Source organism: Pollicipes pollicipes, unplaced genomic scaffold (assembly GCF_011947565.3).
Source record: "Pollicipes pollicipes isolate AB1234 unplaced genomic scaffold, Ppol_2.1 Scaffold_6686;HRSCAF=7923_pilon_pilon_pilon, whole genome shotgun sequence".
Lineage (NCBI taxonomy): Eukaryota > Metazoa > Arthropoda > Thecostraca > Pollicipedomorpha > Pollicipedidae > Pollicipes > Pollicipes pollicipes.
The window spans coordinates 2,098,882-2,116,670 of NW_023596921.1; the positions used below are offsets into that span (position 1 = coordinate 2,098,882).

Consider the following 17,789-nt stretch of genomic DNA (forward strand, 5'->3'; position numbering starts at 1 on the left):
CGGGTCGGGGCCCCTGAATACGAATTCCGGTCGGCCTTCCAGGTCCTCAAATCAGGCCTTTAATCGTTGGTCCCGAGGCCACAAAGGGCCTCTAGGGGCTTTTCGGAACATAGGGGGCACGTGCCCCTTGTGTCCCCTCTCTGCCTGCACTGCTGTCCTCACCCACCAAAAAGGTGCACGTCACCGTCCCTGTTTTGCACTGAATCTGACTTAGAACACGATTTTTGACTAGTCGTTCTAAGCACTGCCTGTGTTCTGAAGTACCACTTTGTCTACTTCTGCTCTTGCCTAACCCCTAGGCATATCTGACCAGGAACACCACTGGTAGACTTGACCTGGTGTACCACTGGTCGACCTGGACCAAATGGGTGTCGTTTAATTCGCTGATCTCTCAGTGTCCCCTGCCTTGCGTGCACGTCTGTAACCCAGTTAGGGTTTAGTGGCGGAAGGCGCAGGCCTCCTGGGCTCAAATGCTGCTAACTATAGCTCACGCCCGGCGAGCGCACCAATGTGAGATGAAGTCCCTACGCTTGTGCACTCCAGCTTCCCCGTTATCATCCCCACAGTAATCCTACGCAGCACGGTCACGCAGGCTGAGATCAGCACGACTCGTTAGTAAGCAGCATCACGGCGCTAGTAAAAATTGTTATGCAAATAATGTCGTTACTCGTGCAAGCACGCCCAACTTTCTACATTTTCCCAACAGAAGCCAATTTATGGAAGGCCGTATGACGATTACGGAAAGCCGCGACGTGGTTATTGGATTTACAGGCGACTCAACAGAAACTGGAGTACCTTTATCGTGCTCAACGATCAGAATGCTCGGCATGATGTCCTACTAACTCATCTACAAGCCATGGAACACAATGGTGCCTTCTGCACTTTCATCGGGAAGGCACACTCTCGCTGGAGGTTCGTGTTTGCCTGCATGCCTACGTGACCCGCGAGGTACCTGTCTTACGGAACCCGGTCCATTGTCGGGCCTGCGTGGTTCTGTCGCCTGTCGCGTGACGCGAGAGGCGCCCTCCCACTGCATCCGTCTGCGTTCCGCTCCAGAGACGAGGCACTGCCGGGCCGACGCGACAATGCGACGGAGACGATTGCCGCGGGGAGACCAGTGTATCCGGGCACGTCATATAGTATATTCGTCAGTATATTTGAGCACGTCATGGGGCTATCTCTGTCTGAGCACTGCTGCTGGGGTGGATATTCAAAACGCAGCTGCCTTTCACCTCCCTGCAGGCAGCTCAGCGCTCCCTCTGCCCGTCACAGCGGGCTGCGAGGCACTGCCGCGACCTGGCGGGACGACCTGCGCCGACGCCTGCACGCCGCCGGCACGACTCGGTCGAAGTCGCTACCGCTGATGCTCACACTTGACGGCCGTCGAGGCGAGTCAACGCCCCCAAGCTGCCCCGCTGCGATATCAAGGCGAGCCTGATGGCCTATTTGCCGCCAGTCCCAACATGTTCGTACATTTGCACACACACCTTAATCCTCATTGGAAATTCCTTCAGCTCCGTGGTCCAACTGTGTTAGTAAAAGCAGCGGGCGCTGGAGTAGTTCAAAAACGCTATATTATGACCTCGAAGGCTAAACTTGTATGTGGCACCAATGTAGTTACACTCCCCAGCAGCACAAGGCAACGTTTCTTTTACGCAGCATCGGGTATGGAGTACTAGTGACGCACAGCCGAGGCCATGAGCACAAGCACGTTGCCTTCGCAAACAGAAGTATCAACAACACACAAAAGTATCGATTTCGTCCAAATGGAAGTACGATTGGAGTATATCTTCATGCTTTGATACAACCAGCGTCAAATTGCATGTCCAGCCATACACATGTGCAATAGATGCTCGCCTTCAACTAAGCAACTGACGTTTGCGATAAGCTCTACGTGGGAAGACAGAGACATTCACCGCAAGACATTTCCAGAAATGAGCAAGCTCAAGACAGTCACATGGACTAGATTCGCATCACCCTGTCACCATGACAGTCCTTCACGTGCGCTCTGGTTCGCTCCGTTGCACCAGTATGTTCGTCCAGTGACCCCGCCGCGGAGGGTTGGCGCCGTCCGATGCGGGCAGCGCCACGCCTCCCCGAGTCAGCCGACCCCTCGCGGAGTCTCGCGAACACCACCTCACGCGACTGCCATCGCCGTCGCCTGCATATGTTCGTACAATGATCCGATGTTGCTGTTTTCGTATCTTCTCACTTCAGCAAGCAGATTGGTGGGCTTGTGTTTCTTCGTCTTTGTGTGCCAGACCAGCACCTGACAGGCACGTAAAGCGTCAAACGGGAGCTAGTTCAGGGCAGCGGTAAACACACCACAAATGCACTAGAGGGCCAGCGAAGTACGCCAGCCAAGAACGCGTTACGGCGGTGGCTATGCCACATTTCATTACCGGCCCCGTGCGCTGAGAGTCGAAACACGTCATCCGTGCCACTTAGGTAATGCCACATAGCTCCGAGCCAATTAGGCGTTTAAGAAGTGCATCGATTCCATCGGTCTACAAGAATATTGTATGACATTTCCGTTCACCATTTCGAGTAGTCAACAAAAACTCTATCCTCATTACAAAGCAGCTCTTTGTGAGAAGAGCTGGTATTGGCTCTGCACAGACATCGAGGTATTCATCGGGGTCATTACCTAACGTCCGGTCATTTCCCAACGGACAACCCCGTCTCGTCCACGGCACCTAGGGCTGCTACGCCCCGCCCGCAACACCCAGAGTTGCCCCGTCCGCCCAGGGCACCCCGGGCTGCCACGTCCCGCCCACGGCACCCCGGGCTGCCCCACCCCGCCCACGGCACCCCGGGTGGCCCCGTCCCGCCCACAACACTCCGGGTTGCCCCGCCCCGCCCACGGCACCCCGGACTGCCCCGTCCCGCCCACGGCACCCCGTGCTGCCCCATCCCGCCCACAGCACGCCAGGCTGCCCCGGGCAGCGCACCTCCGTGCACAGGTTGGCCAGTGGTTCGATGTCGTGTACATTGACGTTGAGGTTCTGCAGCAGCTTGTCCTCTTCATAGCCGGGGTGGTAGGGCATGGTGCCGCTGCTGGCGAGCACAACACGCAGATTCAGGGCGAAGCCGGCCATGTCCACCGCGAACTGGCGGCCGGCTGGCCAGCTGTCGAAGAAGCCCGTCACTTTGCCCTGCCGAAGAGGAGGCGAGCAGGCGTCATCCGTCTGATCCTCCACTGAGCAGGCCAGCCCAGAGTCAATATCACCGGTAACAGCCGCCGCCTGGTCCTCCACTGAGCCGGCCAGCCAGTCATCATCACCCGTAACAACCGCCGCCTGATACTCCTCTGAGTCGGAGAGCCAGTCATCATCACCAGTAACAACCGTCACCTGGTCCCGATGGTTATCTGGTTGCACTCAGCTATGAGCTGTCCATCCATGTCCATATATTTCGTAACTTTCCACAAGATCCAGCGGCTTTTAGAAGTTACACGTCATCATTGATAAAAACGGGCATAAAAGAGACAATGTGAAACCTAATAAAAATAGCCTAACACATCACACATCGGTCAAGGGATCATCTCGGTGAATCACATTACTGCATTCATATCGTAGTATCACACACAATAGAATTCACACACGCACCCACTCATGTGCCAACATTCGCCTCACTCAGTAGCAACTCCATAAGTTGGCGCTTGAAGCGGCCTAGACTCTGAACATTGCGCAAGTCGGGCGGCAGGCAGTTAAACAAATCCGATGCTCTGTGGCTAAATCGGCGAGTGCCAGAGGTGCTCACCGCTCGGGGGCGCCTCAGCTGGTTAGCCTGTCGCGTTTCATGAGTGTGCTCAGCGCGTGTGAACATCGCGGCCATATCTGGTGGCTGACCCGTGAGTAAGACTTTTTTGAGCACAGCATCCATCCATCATCCACCATCAGCACAGCACAGGGCCACACCCACCTACCTCCACCCCTGCCGCCCCCACCCAAATCCCGGTGTGGTACAGGTGTGGCTCGCAGGCACTAGGTGACGCTCTGGACGGCGTTATTACCGGTCTCCTCTGACATGTAAGCCTTCAACAATCGGCTTCCTCTGCCATCACAATGGCTAACACTAGAGTAAGTTACGATCCAACCCGGTGTTTAACAGAGCGTGTGTATCTCAGGTTTCAAAACCATCTTGTACAATGTATATCCCCCATGTGCACTCATAAAACCTGCTGCGACGCCCGTTCATTCCCGAAAGCCAGAGATGATTACTGTCCCTGGGGCGTCAAACCCCAATGATGCTCGAGTTCTGCCAACACGCGTGAAGGATTCATCCACGAGCGGGACGGGTGAGTGCCGATCGTGCCTTATCCGGCTGCAAGGGTCGGTAAAGGACACATCGACAGTGAACAACATTAGCAACACAAGCCTTAGTGTAGTCCAAACACAGAGACAACCGCTCAAGCCGTTATACAAGCCATCGGAGCTGCCTACTGCAGTCACGCGAGAGGCGGCGCTCTCTGTAGACCGTCTCCCCGGGCGGACGCACGGCGGCCACACGGGACTGCGCCCCCTGTGGACTGTCCCCCCCCCCCCCCTCCCCCGGCAAACACACTGCAGTCACGCGAGAGGCGGCGCTCTCTGTAGACCGTCTCCCCGGGCGGACGCACGGCGGCCACACGGGACTGCGCCCTCTGTGGACTGTCCCCCCCCCCCTCGGCAAACGCACTGCAGTCACACTAGAGACTGCGTCCTCAGTAGACTGTCCCCCCCCCCCCCAGCAAACGCACTGCAGTCACACTAGAGACTGCGTCCTCAGTAGACTGTCCCCCCCCCCCCCAGGCAGACGCACGGCAGCTCGTGGCTGGCCGGGCGGCGCCGTGCGCGGCCGCTGGTCAGCAGCCGACCCCGCGCTCGGTCAGACGGGGGCGGCAGATCTCACCTCTCGGATGACAGGCGAACTGACCAGAAACTGCTCCATCAGGCCCACCGGGAACATGGACACCTTCTGCGTGTGGCGAATTTGCTCAAACAGCCTGCGGACGGGGGGGGGGGGGGGCAGGTCAGCCGACCGGACCGGACGCCGGCCTCCCGCACACTTCAGCTGCTCAGACCCCGACACACTCCCAGGCTGCTCTTATCGTGGCAGAACAGTGACTAATACGGGGCTCATACGGCGGCCAATACGGTACCTAATACAGCGGCACGGTGGCTGTCGCAGAGCCTGATAGCATGAGATACATTCGATGCGGCGACCGACATGTGCAACCATCAATGCAGTCATGCAATCGACAAATGTGTGCAATGTGTGCAATGAAATCACCTAAGGACCCATAACCCAATGATGGATGCATTGATTTGGGATTCGTTGAGTCACGAAACAGTAAATGTGTCGGAATGGGCGTAAAACGTTATGTTGCTAACAAATTACTATTACAATTATGATTATATTACGATAAAAATACTAATTAAAATTATGCTCAGAACCCCTAAGATCACTACTTGGAAAAGCGCCTTCCGAAGTCAATCCCATTATGCAGGAGGCAGTATGGCAAGTGCAATCGAAGGCATCAAACACGCCAAGTTAGTCCACGAACGCGCAGCAGTCCGCTAGCGAAGAGGCCAGACTGAAAACATGGTCCCTCGCGCCCACCTCTCCTACATCGACGGCGCGCAGGTGCAAGCCACGCGTGCATTCCATGCCGGCATCAGTCCAAGCCTCCCGGACGAGCACACCTCGCACCAGTGACCTGGCAAGGCCTGAGAAGAGGACCAATCAGCCGTCGGCCCTCGCACGCCTCACCGGATGTCGACGGTGTTGTCGTCGTCCAGGAAGTACATCACGCCGAGGGGTGAGGCGGCGCGCAGCCACTTGAGCGCCGCCCGTCGGTTGGACACGCCTCGTGGCAGGATGCTGAGCCCTCGGTACCGGGCCGGCATGGCGCTGGCCAGATGCACGTACGGTATGCCTGCGGCACGGGGAGGCGGTGCAGCACACTCTCCTCATGGGGCCGCAGCGGCGCAGGTCGGGAGCGTCCGACGTCCCGCCCCTGGGCTGGGAAGGTGCCGAGATGCGCCGGGAACCACAGAACGAACACAAAAGTTGCTCTCCAAGGCCCCTATGGGGTCTGTGATCCGCCCTGGAATTCGGCCACATGCGCACAGGTGAGACTGCATGACTCTCTGAAGCCGGATCGCCCTGGCTTGTCCCAATGCTGTCACTACGCGACGAGCACAGACGCCTGCAAACGAAACGTTCAGCTCTGAGGCCGTTTGTAAACGTGCCACGGCTGGGGACTCAAGCAACTACCCGGGGCACGCAGAAGCCGGCACCACAACACGCGCGCGCGCAGGCTGTCCAAAGGCGTCGCGCCCGGCTGCGTGTCGACCTACCGAACCTGTCGAGCAGGGCGGCCACCACCGGCGAGCATGCGTCAGCGTCCTCGACCACCATCCAGACGATGTCGGGCACGGTCAGCAGCGTCTGCCCCTGGCGCGTCAGCTCGGCCACCTGCTCCACGCGCCGGTAGGTCGGCGTTACCACGTAGATGGTGCTGGTGTCGGCGGCCGCGGGGGGCACCACATGACGCCGGTCCTGCCGGCCCCGCGCCGGCCCGTCAGCAAGCGCTTGCATCCATCACGCACGTGGCGGACAATGGACAATGATTGGACGGAAAAATTCCAACCATGGTGACCAATGTGGTTGTAATGGCAGCCAGCTGCCCCAATTTCAGCGACTCTTCTACAGCATCAAAGCGTTTGCTGCAGCTAACATTCAGGATCATAAAACAGCAACCTTAACTATTCATAGTCCACAAGCATTTATTCGGATTTACATGGGAGAAGCCGAGTGCCAACCTCGGCGTTTCATGGCATTCTGCAATATAGGGGCGGATGGTTATGGATGGGCTGAGGAAATTCCCCTTCGGGATCCACATCATATGTGCTAAAGCAAACTAAAACCAGGAACAGCGATCCCATGCCTAATCTTATTTTACATTTAGGTTATGATACGCTATGTTCTTCAGGAGACCCCCCCCCCCCTTAACTGGGTCAAACGAGGCCAAGTCACATGCTTGCCATAGTTGCAAAGCTACATAGAAGGGGGAAGACTTGTTGAAGCGTCATTTTGGCCGTGATATGACGGCTTTCTGGGCTAAATCGACATTAAAATCAATCCTTGACCCCGTGTGATCTCGGTCTCAAATGAAGTACGCAAAGGCCAAGAATGGCATACGTTGTACTAAATCATCGATTACAACGTTAACAGACAGCAGAATACCGAGCGTACAATGCTGACAACGCGTCGCGCAGCGCCAAGTTTCAACCTTTTCGCCGCACAGACATTTGAGACATGAAGAAGTATGCTTGACATCTGAGATACGAAATATTGGTTTGATGTACCATGTATGGATTTTGAGAAACTCCTCTTAATTTTTCAGCATCCCCTGAATTTCAGAGATACAACACATCTCCGGCGGCGCTGTCAGTGGTCTATTCAAGGTTCAAAGTTAAAGGAAGTGTTTGACATTTATAAAGGGTTTTGGGCTGAAACGGCCATCTTGAAGATCATTTGGTGCAGTTCACAGCCCTGTCCTTAAGGCCTAAAGAGCTCTAGTTTTTTAGCTACACACCTACTAGCATGTGCACATTATTTCACGCACATTATTTCAGGTTTACTGAAGCATCCATGACCTCACCATGACACCACTCAAATCCTGCCGTTTCACTGGCCAGACAGGATTCAAGGTTAATAAAGGACACTTTTGAAGTGGTCAATCCTAACTTGGTTGCCACAAAAACATTGATATTTTAGGGCAGGTGAAGAGCATGTTTTCACAAATGGTTTGTACATTTTTTGTTTCCATTGCAAGATAGCCATGATGGCAGATGTGTATCACGTTTTATGACAGGCAATACACTGCTACATAACATGTGGCTGGCAAATGCCATCCTAGCAATCAGCTGATGGGTTTTCAGAGCAAGCAGACATAATGAACAGGACTGATTGGAGTATAGCCACATAAAATAGCTTAATGAGCAAGTACAAATGACCTTCTTCCCACTGGCGCTGTTATCAGCAGCCTCTTGGGTGATTTTTACTTCTTGTTAAGGTCCAGGAAAACTTGGGAAGTGATGCTCCCTCACGACCTGAAAACAACTCGACCCATAGACAGTGCTGCTGCGGGTGCTTGCCCCATCACTTACTTGTTATGTAACTTATGCAATATCCTTGAGTACATTTTGGCAAGGCATTTTTGGGGAAACTGGGTGTGACCTATTCCAAGTGAAAATATGGACATCCTGCTTGCTGCTAAAAGGGGCAGCATTGCATAGGACAGTATTGGAAGCATGTTGTTGCTTTGGATACAATTCATAGGGAAACGGAAAGCATGACTTAAGCTATTCTTAGGCATTTGCTGCCACATCTAGTATGTTTGGCTCACACAGGTCACCAGACATGCTTACTGATATTTCTCTATTCCACCATGCTGGCCGACTAGGATTATATACTGGGACTGCAGCAGGAATCTACTGTTTGGATATAAGCAAGGAAAAAAGGAGGAAATGACATTTACAAACCTAGCACTAATCAGATACAGCCAAGGTGAATAATGCAACATTATGTGAGTTGACCAAACCCATCACCACTGGTAATAAACTCACCACAAGGTTTGACTTGCAATGTACAGTAGTTTCAATATCTCCAGGTTCATACTCAGGGGTCTTCAAGAAGCTCTTGTTTTGCAAGAGCAAAAATGAAGAAACGCCACCAAAACACAGCAGCAGCAAAATGTATCTTTTTTTGGGCATGGCCATGAGATGACTCACCATGTTTGTGATACAAAATATATGGTATTATGGGCAATAGGATGCCAACAACAAAAATTGATACTCAACTAATCTTGGCTCTACATTCATATAGCTAACTCAGCTCTTTAATCTAAACAACAAAGGCAGCCTTTTACATGACTTGGGCCATGAACACAATTCACAGGTCGTTTCTTTACAGAAAAAAAAATGGAGCTTGAGAAGCTGCCTTCTACCTGCAACAAACAGGACAGTTAAGTTAGACCTTTCACTCACTCTGCTCATGGTATGAACTACAACATTGTCCCTGGGCACAGCAATAATGTCAGTACCTGTTATTGCACTGCCCCTCTGTAGAAGCCACAATAAAGCAAACCCTTTTCAGATACAATCGCATAACAGTGGCACCCGACAGCAATACCCAAACAATATCAGACAAGAGATAGTGTGCATTTGCTATGAGTATAACTTAACACGCGCCCGGGTGGCCAGCTGGATACCCTTCGCTCGGGCGTGGGTCCATTTGACCCCTTTGAGATCTCGGGAAATAAGAGAGCTAGATACACCAAATTCGCAGGGCGTGTTGACCTGTGCGCGAATCTACTTAGGTCAAAGTTTGAGGTTCCTAGGTCATAATCTTCAGGACAGATAAGGTCAAACAAGGTCAAATTCCAGATTGGCCTTCAAAGAACCCCTAGAATCTAGGCAACTGTTCTAAGCAAAAAGTCACCCGCTCAATTAATGTCAGTGACCTTGTTTGACCTTCTTAAGGTTATGGTGATCAAAATGATATGACTGCTTTGAGGTTTTGCATTTGAATAACAACAAAGATTACGCTAGGCAGTGTGTTCTAAAAACAAAATGTTGACCAGGGCCCCTGCTATCAATATATTCGAAACAATTACCAGAAACCAGCCCATACAGCAAGCCTGAGAGTATAAAATAGGTTGGTTTTGATGTTGGTCTGAGATTTACACCTGCCCCCGGTCAATCTTATTTGTTTACTCAATTTTTGTGTCGCCTACGAAAGTATCGTAGAGATGTATCACTTCGTCCAACACTCCGTCTATCACTTCGTCCGTTGTTTGATCGGATTGAACGATTCCCTAGGACTTGACTTCGCTGAAACCCTGGCCTGACTTTGACCCTCCATAGGTCAGCGACCTTACACGGTACATCTAAATTTTTGATGCCAGACGATCCGCTATTCAATTGTCTAGAGCGACGCAGAATTTGGCGCAGCTACTCCGCGCCGTTCGGAAACCTTTCTGGGAAAACCTTCGGGGGGCAAATTTGACCCCCTACCCGAGCGCGTGTTAACTAGCAAAAGTGGGATACATTGATGGTCACTTCTCGGCCTAGGCTTCATGAATTCTCACATGATTCTAACATGATGGCTTTGGCCCGAAGTACACACAATGGCTTCCACGCAACTACATACCTTCGCCAACTTTGATTAACCCGCACCAGGCACGGTTAAAAAATCCAGCATATGACACAGACACACATGTTCTCCGAAATGGCTAGCCCGATCGCCTTGGAATCTTCCCCAAATGATTCGGTGCAATGAGATGAGCCATGGAGAGGTAATACCGAGTCACCAAAGTTGGAACTGTCACCAAATTTCATCAGAGCCGCCGACAAATTTGGAACTGCAGGAGAGATTAGGTGTGGCACACCCAGTGGTAAATGCAAAGATCAAATTCTGATTGGAAGGATCGGCCACTGGGGGCTTCAGTTATTGTTTTCAGCGACCGCGCGCGGACCTCCTGCCATCTAGCGGGAGATTTATCGCAGTAAGGAGCGGAGCGCACGCGGACATCTGTCATCAGTGCTTCATGGCGGCTCAATTAATACTTTATTAATGATAAATTGTTGTGTTATGTTGTGTTATGGCTATGGTTGTACCAGGCAGCTGGCTAGCCTAAGGTGGTGGGAGGACACAGTTTTGTGCGCTAGCATGCATTTCTCTTTTGACCCCATCCAGCCCACATTTTACCTAAGACACCTACCCTGGTCCACTTATGATCCCAGCATGTGGGGAAGGGAGTGTGATATGCTCCTCCTGCTGAGCTCCCCCACCCTCAGGTTCACTCCCTGATGCAGTGTTGGAAAGTTTGGTGTTTCCTGGTATAATGTACACCAGGAGGTTTGTACTTTATGACTATGATTAAGTAAAATGAAATGTTTTGTACTTCATGATACAACAAAGTTTTTGGAAAACCTCATTGTATTTCCCTGTTTCAGGACAAAATTAAACCAGAGATTTAATTAAACAAAATTAAACCAGTGCAACAGCTTGAGACTTGCTGCTTCCATCATGAGCCGCTTATTGCTATCTGCAAGAGCACGAATCTTGCACCTACCAGATTAAGATGCCCAATAGCAAGCAGTCTGTGTTACCACCTAGGCATATGATGAATGTGAAAAATAAAGTGTTGCTGTTGTTGTTTATTGGAGTTTTAGGGCGTGCTGACTACTGTGGTCATTTTGAGCCCATAACAGCTAAGTGACTACCTAAGAGGGTAAATGGCTAAAAATGTTTATAGGTCAGAAATGGAAAAGGCTGAGTTGTGGCAGGAACATGCCATCAATGATGTCTGAATATGTGAACCCATTATACCATATTGATAATAAATTTTTGGCAACCTAAAAACTTCCTACATGCGGTATGAACTATTCAGGCAAGTGTATATAAAGTGCAGAACTTAACATGCGATAGAAACCTGAGGGTATGTTTGATACATAGTGAGCTGTCACATAGTAAATCAGAGAACGTCAGGGATGGCGCTGCCAGGCCAAAGTACCTCAGATGCTCGACGCATAGTATGGGGACAGCATGCAAGCACATGTTCTATAGTGTGTATGTATAGTTGCAATGCAAATCATTCACATTCCCCTGTATTGCCGTACCCTCCCGGGCGACCATACGAAATGAACCCCATGGACTTTGGAATAACACAGAACTTCCCCACCGATCGTTACCACGCATTTCATTGTTTGCACTGAACCAGACAATACACGAGCTGATCCAGCTCCATGAACACCACATTTGGCGACGAGGTATTTTTCGAACTCGCCGGAGAGCTTACAGTACCCCAGAACTCTGTACCTAATCTATACGGCAAGTTATCTGCGTATCGAGGTGAGCCGAGATCCGCGTCTCAAAAATGGGGCTTTCTTAGTGTTTTAGCCGCAAGAGATTTTGTTCTCCACGAATAGACACTGGAAAGAATGTAAAAAACTTGTCTCAGTAAGCGGCGTCAGATGAAGGCAGCCTGTTCCTGCAACTTCAACAGCATCACGCACAGCACTCACCACTGAACAAGCAACACTGCTTCCGGGTTACAGCCGAATATCTTCACCATATCACAAACAATCTTTCCTTGCAATGCATTCGGTGCTCAGGCCTGTTGCTGATCACCAGCACATGTTTAACCCACCTACCGTCCAATAACGACACCAACGCGCTCACACACCGGGCCCGAGCCCGCACCCAAAACAACAGCGTCTCTTGACGGACCAGGGAGAAGCGCAGAAAATATTTCGTACACCGCGCGATTCAGCGTTTCTGGATGGCACGTAGAAATAATAGTAACACAAGAAAAACTTATGTGAAAGTATATGATGTCATATGTACATGTACCTCTAAATATGGGGTGAAATACTTATATATTGATGAGTAGATCATTTTTCATCCTTTTATATAGCACTTTTATCAAAGTTGTATTTGAAACTATCAAAAATGGGTACCATAAAGAACATATGACGATGATGATTTGGGCTTTGGGGCGCACCAACTACGTTGGTCATATGGCGCCCATAAAGAACGTATAATGATGACGTCAAAACACCATCACAAACACTACCTTGGGCACGTGGAAAATCACGGCCCTGCGAGTCTCCAGCCCTTGGGGAGGACTTAACATTGGAGAAGGCATATTCTCCACCAAGAAATCCGAGCTGGATGCGTGATGAAAATGCATAAAAGGGTCATTACACAAAAATATGGAATGTTTTCTATCAATTTACAGAAAGTCGCCACAGAATCATGACCTGAGTATAAAGCTAAAGCAGGGTTTCTTGTTCTCTGTTGACCATAACTTTTACTGATGCATTTATATCATTATTGACATTTTTTATCTACCTTTCATTTCAGTATGGGAAAACCTCCATTTTCTGGTGGATGTGGCACCACGAAATTTTGCACTCCAGGCTCTTGACTGGTAAGAATGATAATTTTTGTACTCCAGACAAACGCTGCAGTCGCCCCACAAAGCAGACACCATTGCAAATGTATGAGCCTGAGTATAAGTACCAAGGCAGACAGTTTTGCTTTCTTGATAGCCAGGAGGGTGCATGAACTTTGCTTTCATAAAGTGAGTTATACCTTTTATTTGATTTCCAGGGACAAAACATACGGAGCACCAAGAAATGGATACAAGCATCTGCAATCCTGCAGGAGCTGGCCAATCCCGGGCATTCATGTCAATGTCCTTCATCATTGTATTACATGGGTTAGATGCACTTGAACAAGCCTATGCAACTCCTGAATGGTGATGCCAACTCATGTGAATTACTTCTGTGGGAATGGAATAAACTGAAATATGAAATGTGCTTGTTTTAGGCACCTACCGCTGCCACATACCTCGCATGTCATTACCTGTGGGGAAAATATATGGCGCACCTGAGTAAGTAAGACCGCATTCTCCACGACGCACGCACCTACCGATACCTTTCAAGAAACGGACAAACATCACGGCTCTGGCTCCCACCGCGCGACGAACCCATCGCCTCCCGTACCCGAAACCAACGGCACCCCAGCCTCCTGCAACTGACGAGTGCATTTTCGAGCAGTGAAGGTCCGCGTCGCGACAGACACCTACAACAATATTCGTTCCACCAGAAAACCACTAGCAGCACCAAAATCATCGATGGCACATCTTTTTAAACTAGGTCATTCAAAGACTCGCCGAGCAAGAAGTCCAGCATGCCAACTATGCTCTTAACTTACCTCATATTAAGATAACATGTTAGCGATTTTACCAAAGGACGTGCATCTTGCAAACAGTTTGGTGGGAAAATTTCAAAGATTGCAGCATTGCACATCCTTTTCAAAGCGCCTGTTTCATTCCTGCTCCTGCCATACGAGCCACCAATCACCATCCAACTTGCAATTAAACTCAAAATCATAGCATTCAAACACACCACATATCGGCACTTTTGAGATAGAATCATGACCTTAAATGGCACCCGAATATCACTTTGTAGGCGGCACTTTTGGTGGTAACGGCTCCTTTTGGGTTCTTAAATGTCATCGGGAATTACGTTCCCAAAATGGGAGTTTGTGACATGCAGCATTCCAAAACTTATTACTATTGTATAAATGATAGTACATCAACCACTTTTTCAGGAATCGGTAAATGTCAGTCTTTGAAGATTCGAGGATATCTTACTTATTTAACAACGGTATCGTCTCCAGGCTCAACCAGTACCTATACTTGTAAGATAGAGATGGTCCATAACCCAGTGGGAAAAATCGCAGTACTTGGTTGCCCTTCTCACAATGGGGCCTATGGGGAGACCCGGGGAGAACAAGCCAGAGTACAAGCCGGAGAACAGCAAGTTTTTAGCAAAGTTAGCCAAATTTAATCGAAAAATTTATGTGTTTTGGTATCGCCCAGATACGGGCCTTCCTCAGAGGGTATTGAAATGGCATGATATGCCTTAGAATGAGAAATATCTATAGATTTGTAGTACAGGTACTGCATTATCTCGGCGTTGTCTTGCGCCACCAGAAGATAATATATATTTGTAGGTGGAAAATAGCAACTTGAAATGCATGAATGTAAAGCTCTATGATTTTTCTACCACAAACTTAACAATTTTTGTTGGTGCAACTGCATAAATGGCTTTTCTTAGACTATTCATCACAGCCTGTCATTTCAGGACCGTCCCGTGGTACTTGTACTTGGTTGCCCCATTGACGAGTGCTAGAATGCCATCACAATGTCTGTGAATGCGCCAGAACTCCTGTGCATGGTTTGGTTGTCTTGATGTGGTGGGAGTGAGGAGGGCGAAGGGTGAGTGAAGCTGCTTGGGGTTATGTGCATCGTAGCTGCGGGTTTGAGGTATTCAGTGAGGCCAAGTGGAATTGGTTGTCTTCAATTTTCACACAGCATGCATCCACACTTCTAAAGTTACTTGGGATTTAGCTTTGGACCGCTATTAAGTCATTCCAAAAAAGGTAAATAAATACCGGGGGACTCATCTATAAATGTTTACTGCTGCAGGCTGGTACAGAATCACCTTGGTATAACCTACTCTACCTACAGCATGGTGGGTAGGTACATAGGTACTAAGATATCTATATACAACATTAATGCTAGGCTCAGGTTTCCCATGTGGGATCAAATATGAGGCTGGCCTCTTTTCAGCCTGCGGTTATAATTGCTGTAAACTGACAGGTGGCAATGCTGCCATGTTCCTTGCTGTCAGGCATAAGGTCTTGCAGTGACACTATTAAAATTGTCCCTACATAGGATCATAGGGAACTTGGAGAAGAGGAGAGGGATAACAGGAGCTGCAGGAAGAGAGGAGGAGCAGAAGTGCAGGAGGAGTGGAAGGAGAAGAGTGACAGAAAGAGAAGGTGAGGAACTGAAAGAGGAGAAGAGCAGAAAGAGAAGGATAGGAAGAGGAACATTTTTGGTATGTTTATATTAATTATGTAAAGGCCAAAAGGACAACATGTTAGTGATGTCACATACATAAGGCTTTCATAGCCAGTTGCAGCTGCCTAAGACTCATTCAAAAACCAGGGTGTGATGCGCAGCAGTTGTCCACAATTCAGTTTGTCAGTAAGCAGAGGATGCACCTGATTTATCATTTTGATATTGTGTAAGTTTGCATGTAGATAGGTAATGATAAGTAACTAAGCTTTGCATGATGCACCTGTAAATGCATATGTATAAAGCTTTGTTGTTAACCCCTCTAACTGTATATTTCTTATCAACATGTACCATTACTCGATCTTTGCATGTATAGGTGAGCTAGTAGCACTAAAGGGATATGGATGGGATCATTGTGGCACCCTCACTCACAAGAAGTGCTCTGTTCCACTGAAATGCAAAATTGCATGCTGACACTAATTTTTGCCAGAAAAACATCGGGAAAATGTTGACCCATTAAAGGCAGTATGTGATGTACTCCAAGCAAGGCCCATTGTGCAGACACTCATTCCACATTAGACAGACCTCTGCTTGCAGGCAAGTTTGTACTCCGACCACAAAAATTTGTACTCCGCCACCAGCAAAAAAAAACTAATTTCCCACCCTGTAATTCATTTTAGTCAAGTTTTGCCCACCAGTATTTTTTACCAGATCACTAAGATCCTAAAAAGCAATATAAAAACCAATAACCTGCAGTGGCTGTCGTTGAAGACTGCTATTGCGTGCACATCAGTTATGTAGCCAACTGACCTTGTTTTGGAGTAGCTGTACCAGGATAGGTGATGGCCCACTGATTGGTATTATAGACACAGGCAATATATAGATTTAGCTCAGTGTCATACACTGAGAAAACTATTGTTTCAGACTCAAAGCTGGTGAGTAGATTTAGTGATGCTAACTTTATGTGGCTGGATTGCTCTGTGAGGAGGAAATAATTCCTCTGCCCCTGCTGCATTGGCCTCTGAGACCTGATCATGCAGCAGCCTGATGTTCCAGGTGGTGTAGTTTTGCACATAACTTTGTGGGGGGGGGGGGGAGGGGGGGGGGAGGGGGAGCAAGCAGAGAAATATTTTATCCCAAACACATGGTACAAACCATGTCCTCCCCAACTTTGACTGGGCTTTTTTCTCGAAGTTGGCAAGGGGCTAGCATCCTATCCAACGAAATAGGGAACTATGCACTTGTTCCCAACTTAAGTACATCTAGGTCAGTAAAAGCCTAGGGTTAGGAAGATTGCACCTTGGCTAGAACATAGCTGCAATAACTACTATGCCCCAGATGCTCCTATTTATATTGTGGCTTGCATGACAGTTCAATCACAAGCCTAGCATTATGTGCTCTGGGGAATGGTGTGACTGGTGTATGACATTTTAAGTATCTGCTTCCACCAGCCTTTATTGAGACTGACACTTTTATGACAGAACTATCAATATCAGCAAATTTCTATCAGCTCCATAGCTTAAAAATACAGTAGGTGCAAGCATAGAATTAGGAAGGAAGGACTTACCTATGAAGCTAGACAATTTATGAATTGCAAGCAGCCAATTTCTAATGGTCTTTGGCAACCACTGACATCAGCAGGAGTATGGTGTTAACTATCATCTGCTCCCAAAGAATGTCCTTCAGTGCCAGCTGTGAATGCAGTGCAAATTCACCTGGGTTTTTTGTTCTCACTACAAGCCGCGATTTTAATACTTTTGTTTCTCCCCCAAGATCCAAAACCAAATTTCAGATGCTGCCAATACGGCGACCGCCATATTGCCGCCCGCATTACCGCCGTTCGACCCCATCGAACAATCCGTGGGTCCGCGATGGACCAAATGGTTACCCTGCTTTGATAACTACCTGATCGCCGCAAATATCACTTATACTAACCGAAAAAGGCCCTGCCACCGCATTACGCAGAAGCTGCGCGCAACATATTTGACGCGCCACCGACGACTTCCGACAAAAACAGGACGGATTTATATGGCAGCACATAAGACGCTTTGATGTCGCACTTCAGCCCGAAGATAAACTTCCAGTTTGAAGTGTATACGTTCCAATCTGCGTACTAGGAGAATGGAGAGACTCTGGATCAGTTTGCAACCCGTCTGTGAATGCTCGCGAAGTGGTGTGAGTTCACCGATGTAGATCACGAAATTAAGACTCGCATTATTCAAGCCTGCAAATTGACCAGGCTTAGACGTCGCGCACTGCGCGAAACAATGACCCTCACCGAGCTGCTGGCCATCTGAAGAGCGTTGGACATTTCGGAAGCACAGGCTGCAAATATCGAGCGCGGTGCTGATATGGCAAT

The 17,789-nt window shown here is 49.2% G+C and overlaps 1 protein-coding gene across 3 annotated transcripts; it reads right to left on the bottom strand.

Moving 5' to 3' along the window:
* Positions 1–1,137: 1,137 nt before the first annotated feature.
* LOC119107670 (galactosylgalactosylxylosylprotein 3-beta-glucuronosyltransferase S) lies at positions 1,138–17,450 on the bottom strand. 3 transcript variants are annotated; one of them, XM_037231191.1, is made up of 7 exons: positions 17,366–17,450; positions 8,619–8,998; positions 6,345–6,546; positions 5,755–5,920; positions 4,894–4,987; positions 2,952–3,155; positions 1,138–2,269 (listed from the first exon to the last, which is right to left on the bottom strand). In XM_037231191.1, the coding sequence occupies exons 2-7, from the start codon at positions 8,784–8,786 to the stop codon at positions 2,138–2,140; spliced, it is 966 nt and encodes a 321-aa protein (XP_037087086.1). In that variant the 5' UTR covers positions 8,787–8,998; positions 17,366–17,450; the 3' UTR covers positions 1,138–2,137. The 3 variants fall into 3 exon arrangements, with proteins under 3 accessions (XP_037087086.1, XP_037087087.1, XP_037087088.1); XM_037231192.1 differs by lacking the exon at positions 17,366–17,450 and adding an exon at positions 16,998–17,080; XM_037231193.1 differs by lacking the exon at positions 17,366–17,450 and adding an exon at positions 16,241–16,391.
* Between the last annotated feature and the right edge of the window lie 339 nt (positions 17,451–17,789).

What these genes read in the sequence shown, in the direction of transcription:
- LOC119107670 (XM_037231191.1), bottom strand. Translation starts at nt 8,786, where the DNA reads ATGGTGAGTCATCTCATGGCCATGCCCAAAAAAAGATACATTTTGCTG. An exon ending in CGCCCTGCTCGACAGGTTCG is followed by an intron (nt 5,921 to 6,344) that starts GTAGGTCGACAC and finishes CCCGTGCCGCAG; the next exon opens with GCATACCGTACGTGCATCTG. An exon ending in TGGCCAACCTGTGCACGGAG is followed by an intron (nt 2,270 to 2,951) that starts GTGCGCTGCCCG and finishes CGTGCCTGTCAG; the next exon opens with GTGCTGGTCTGGCACACAAA.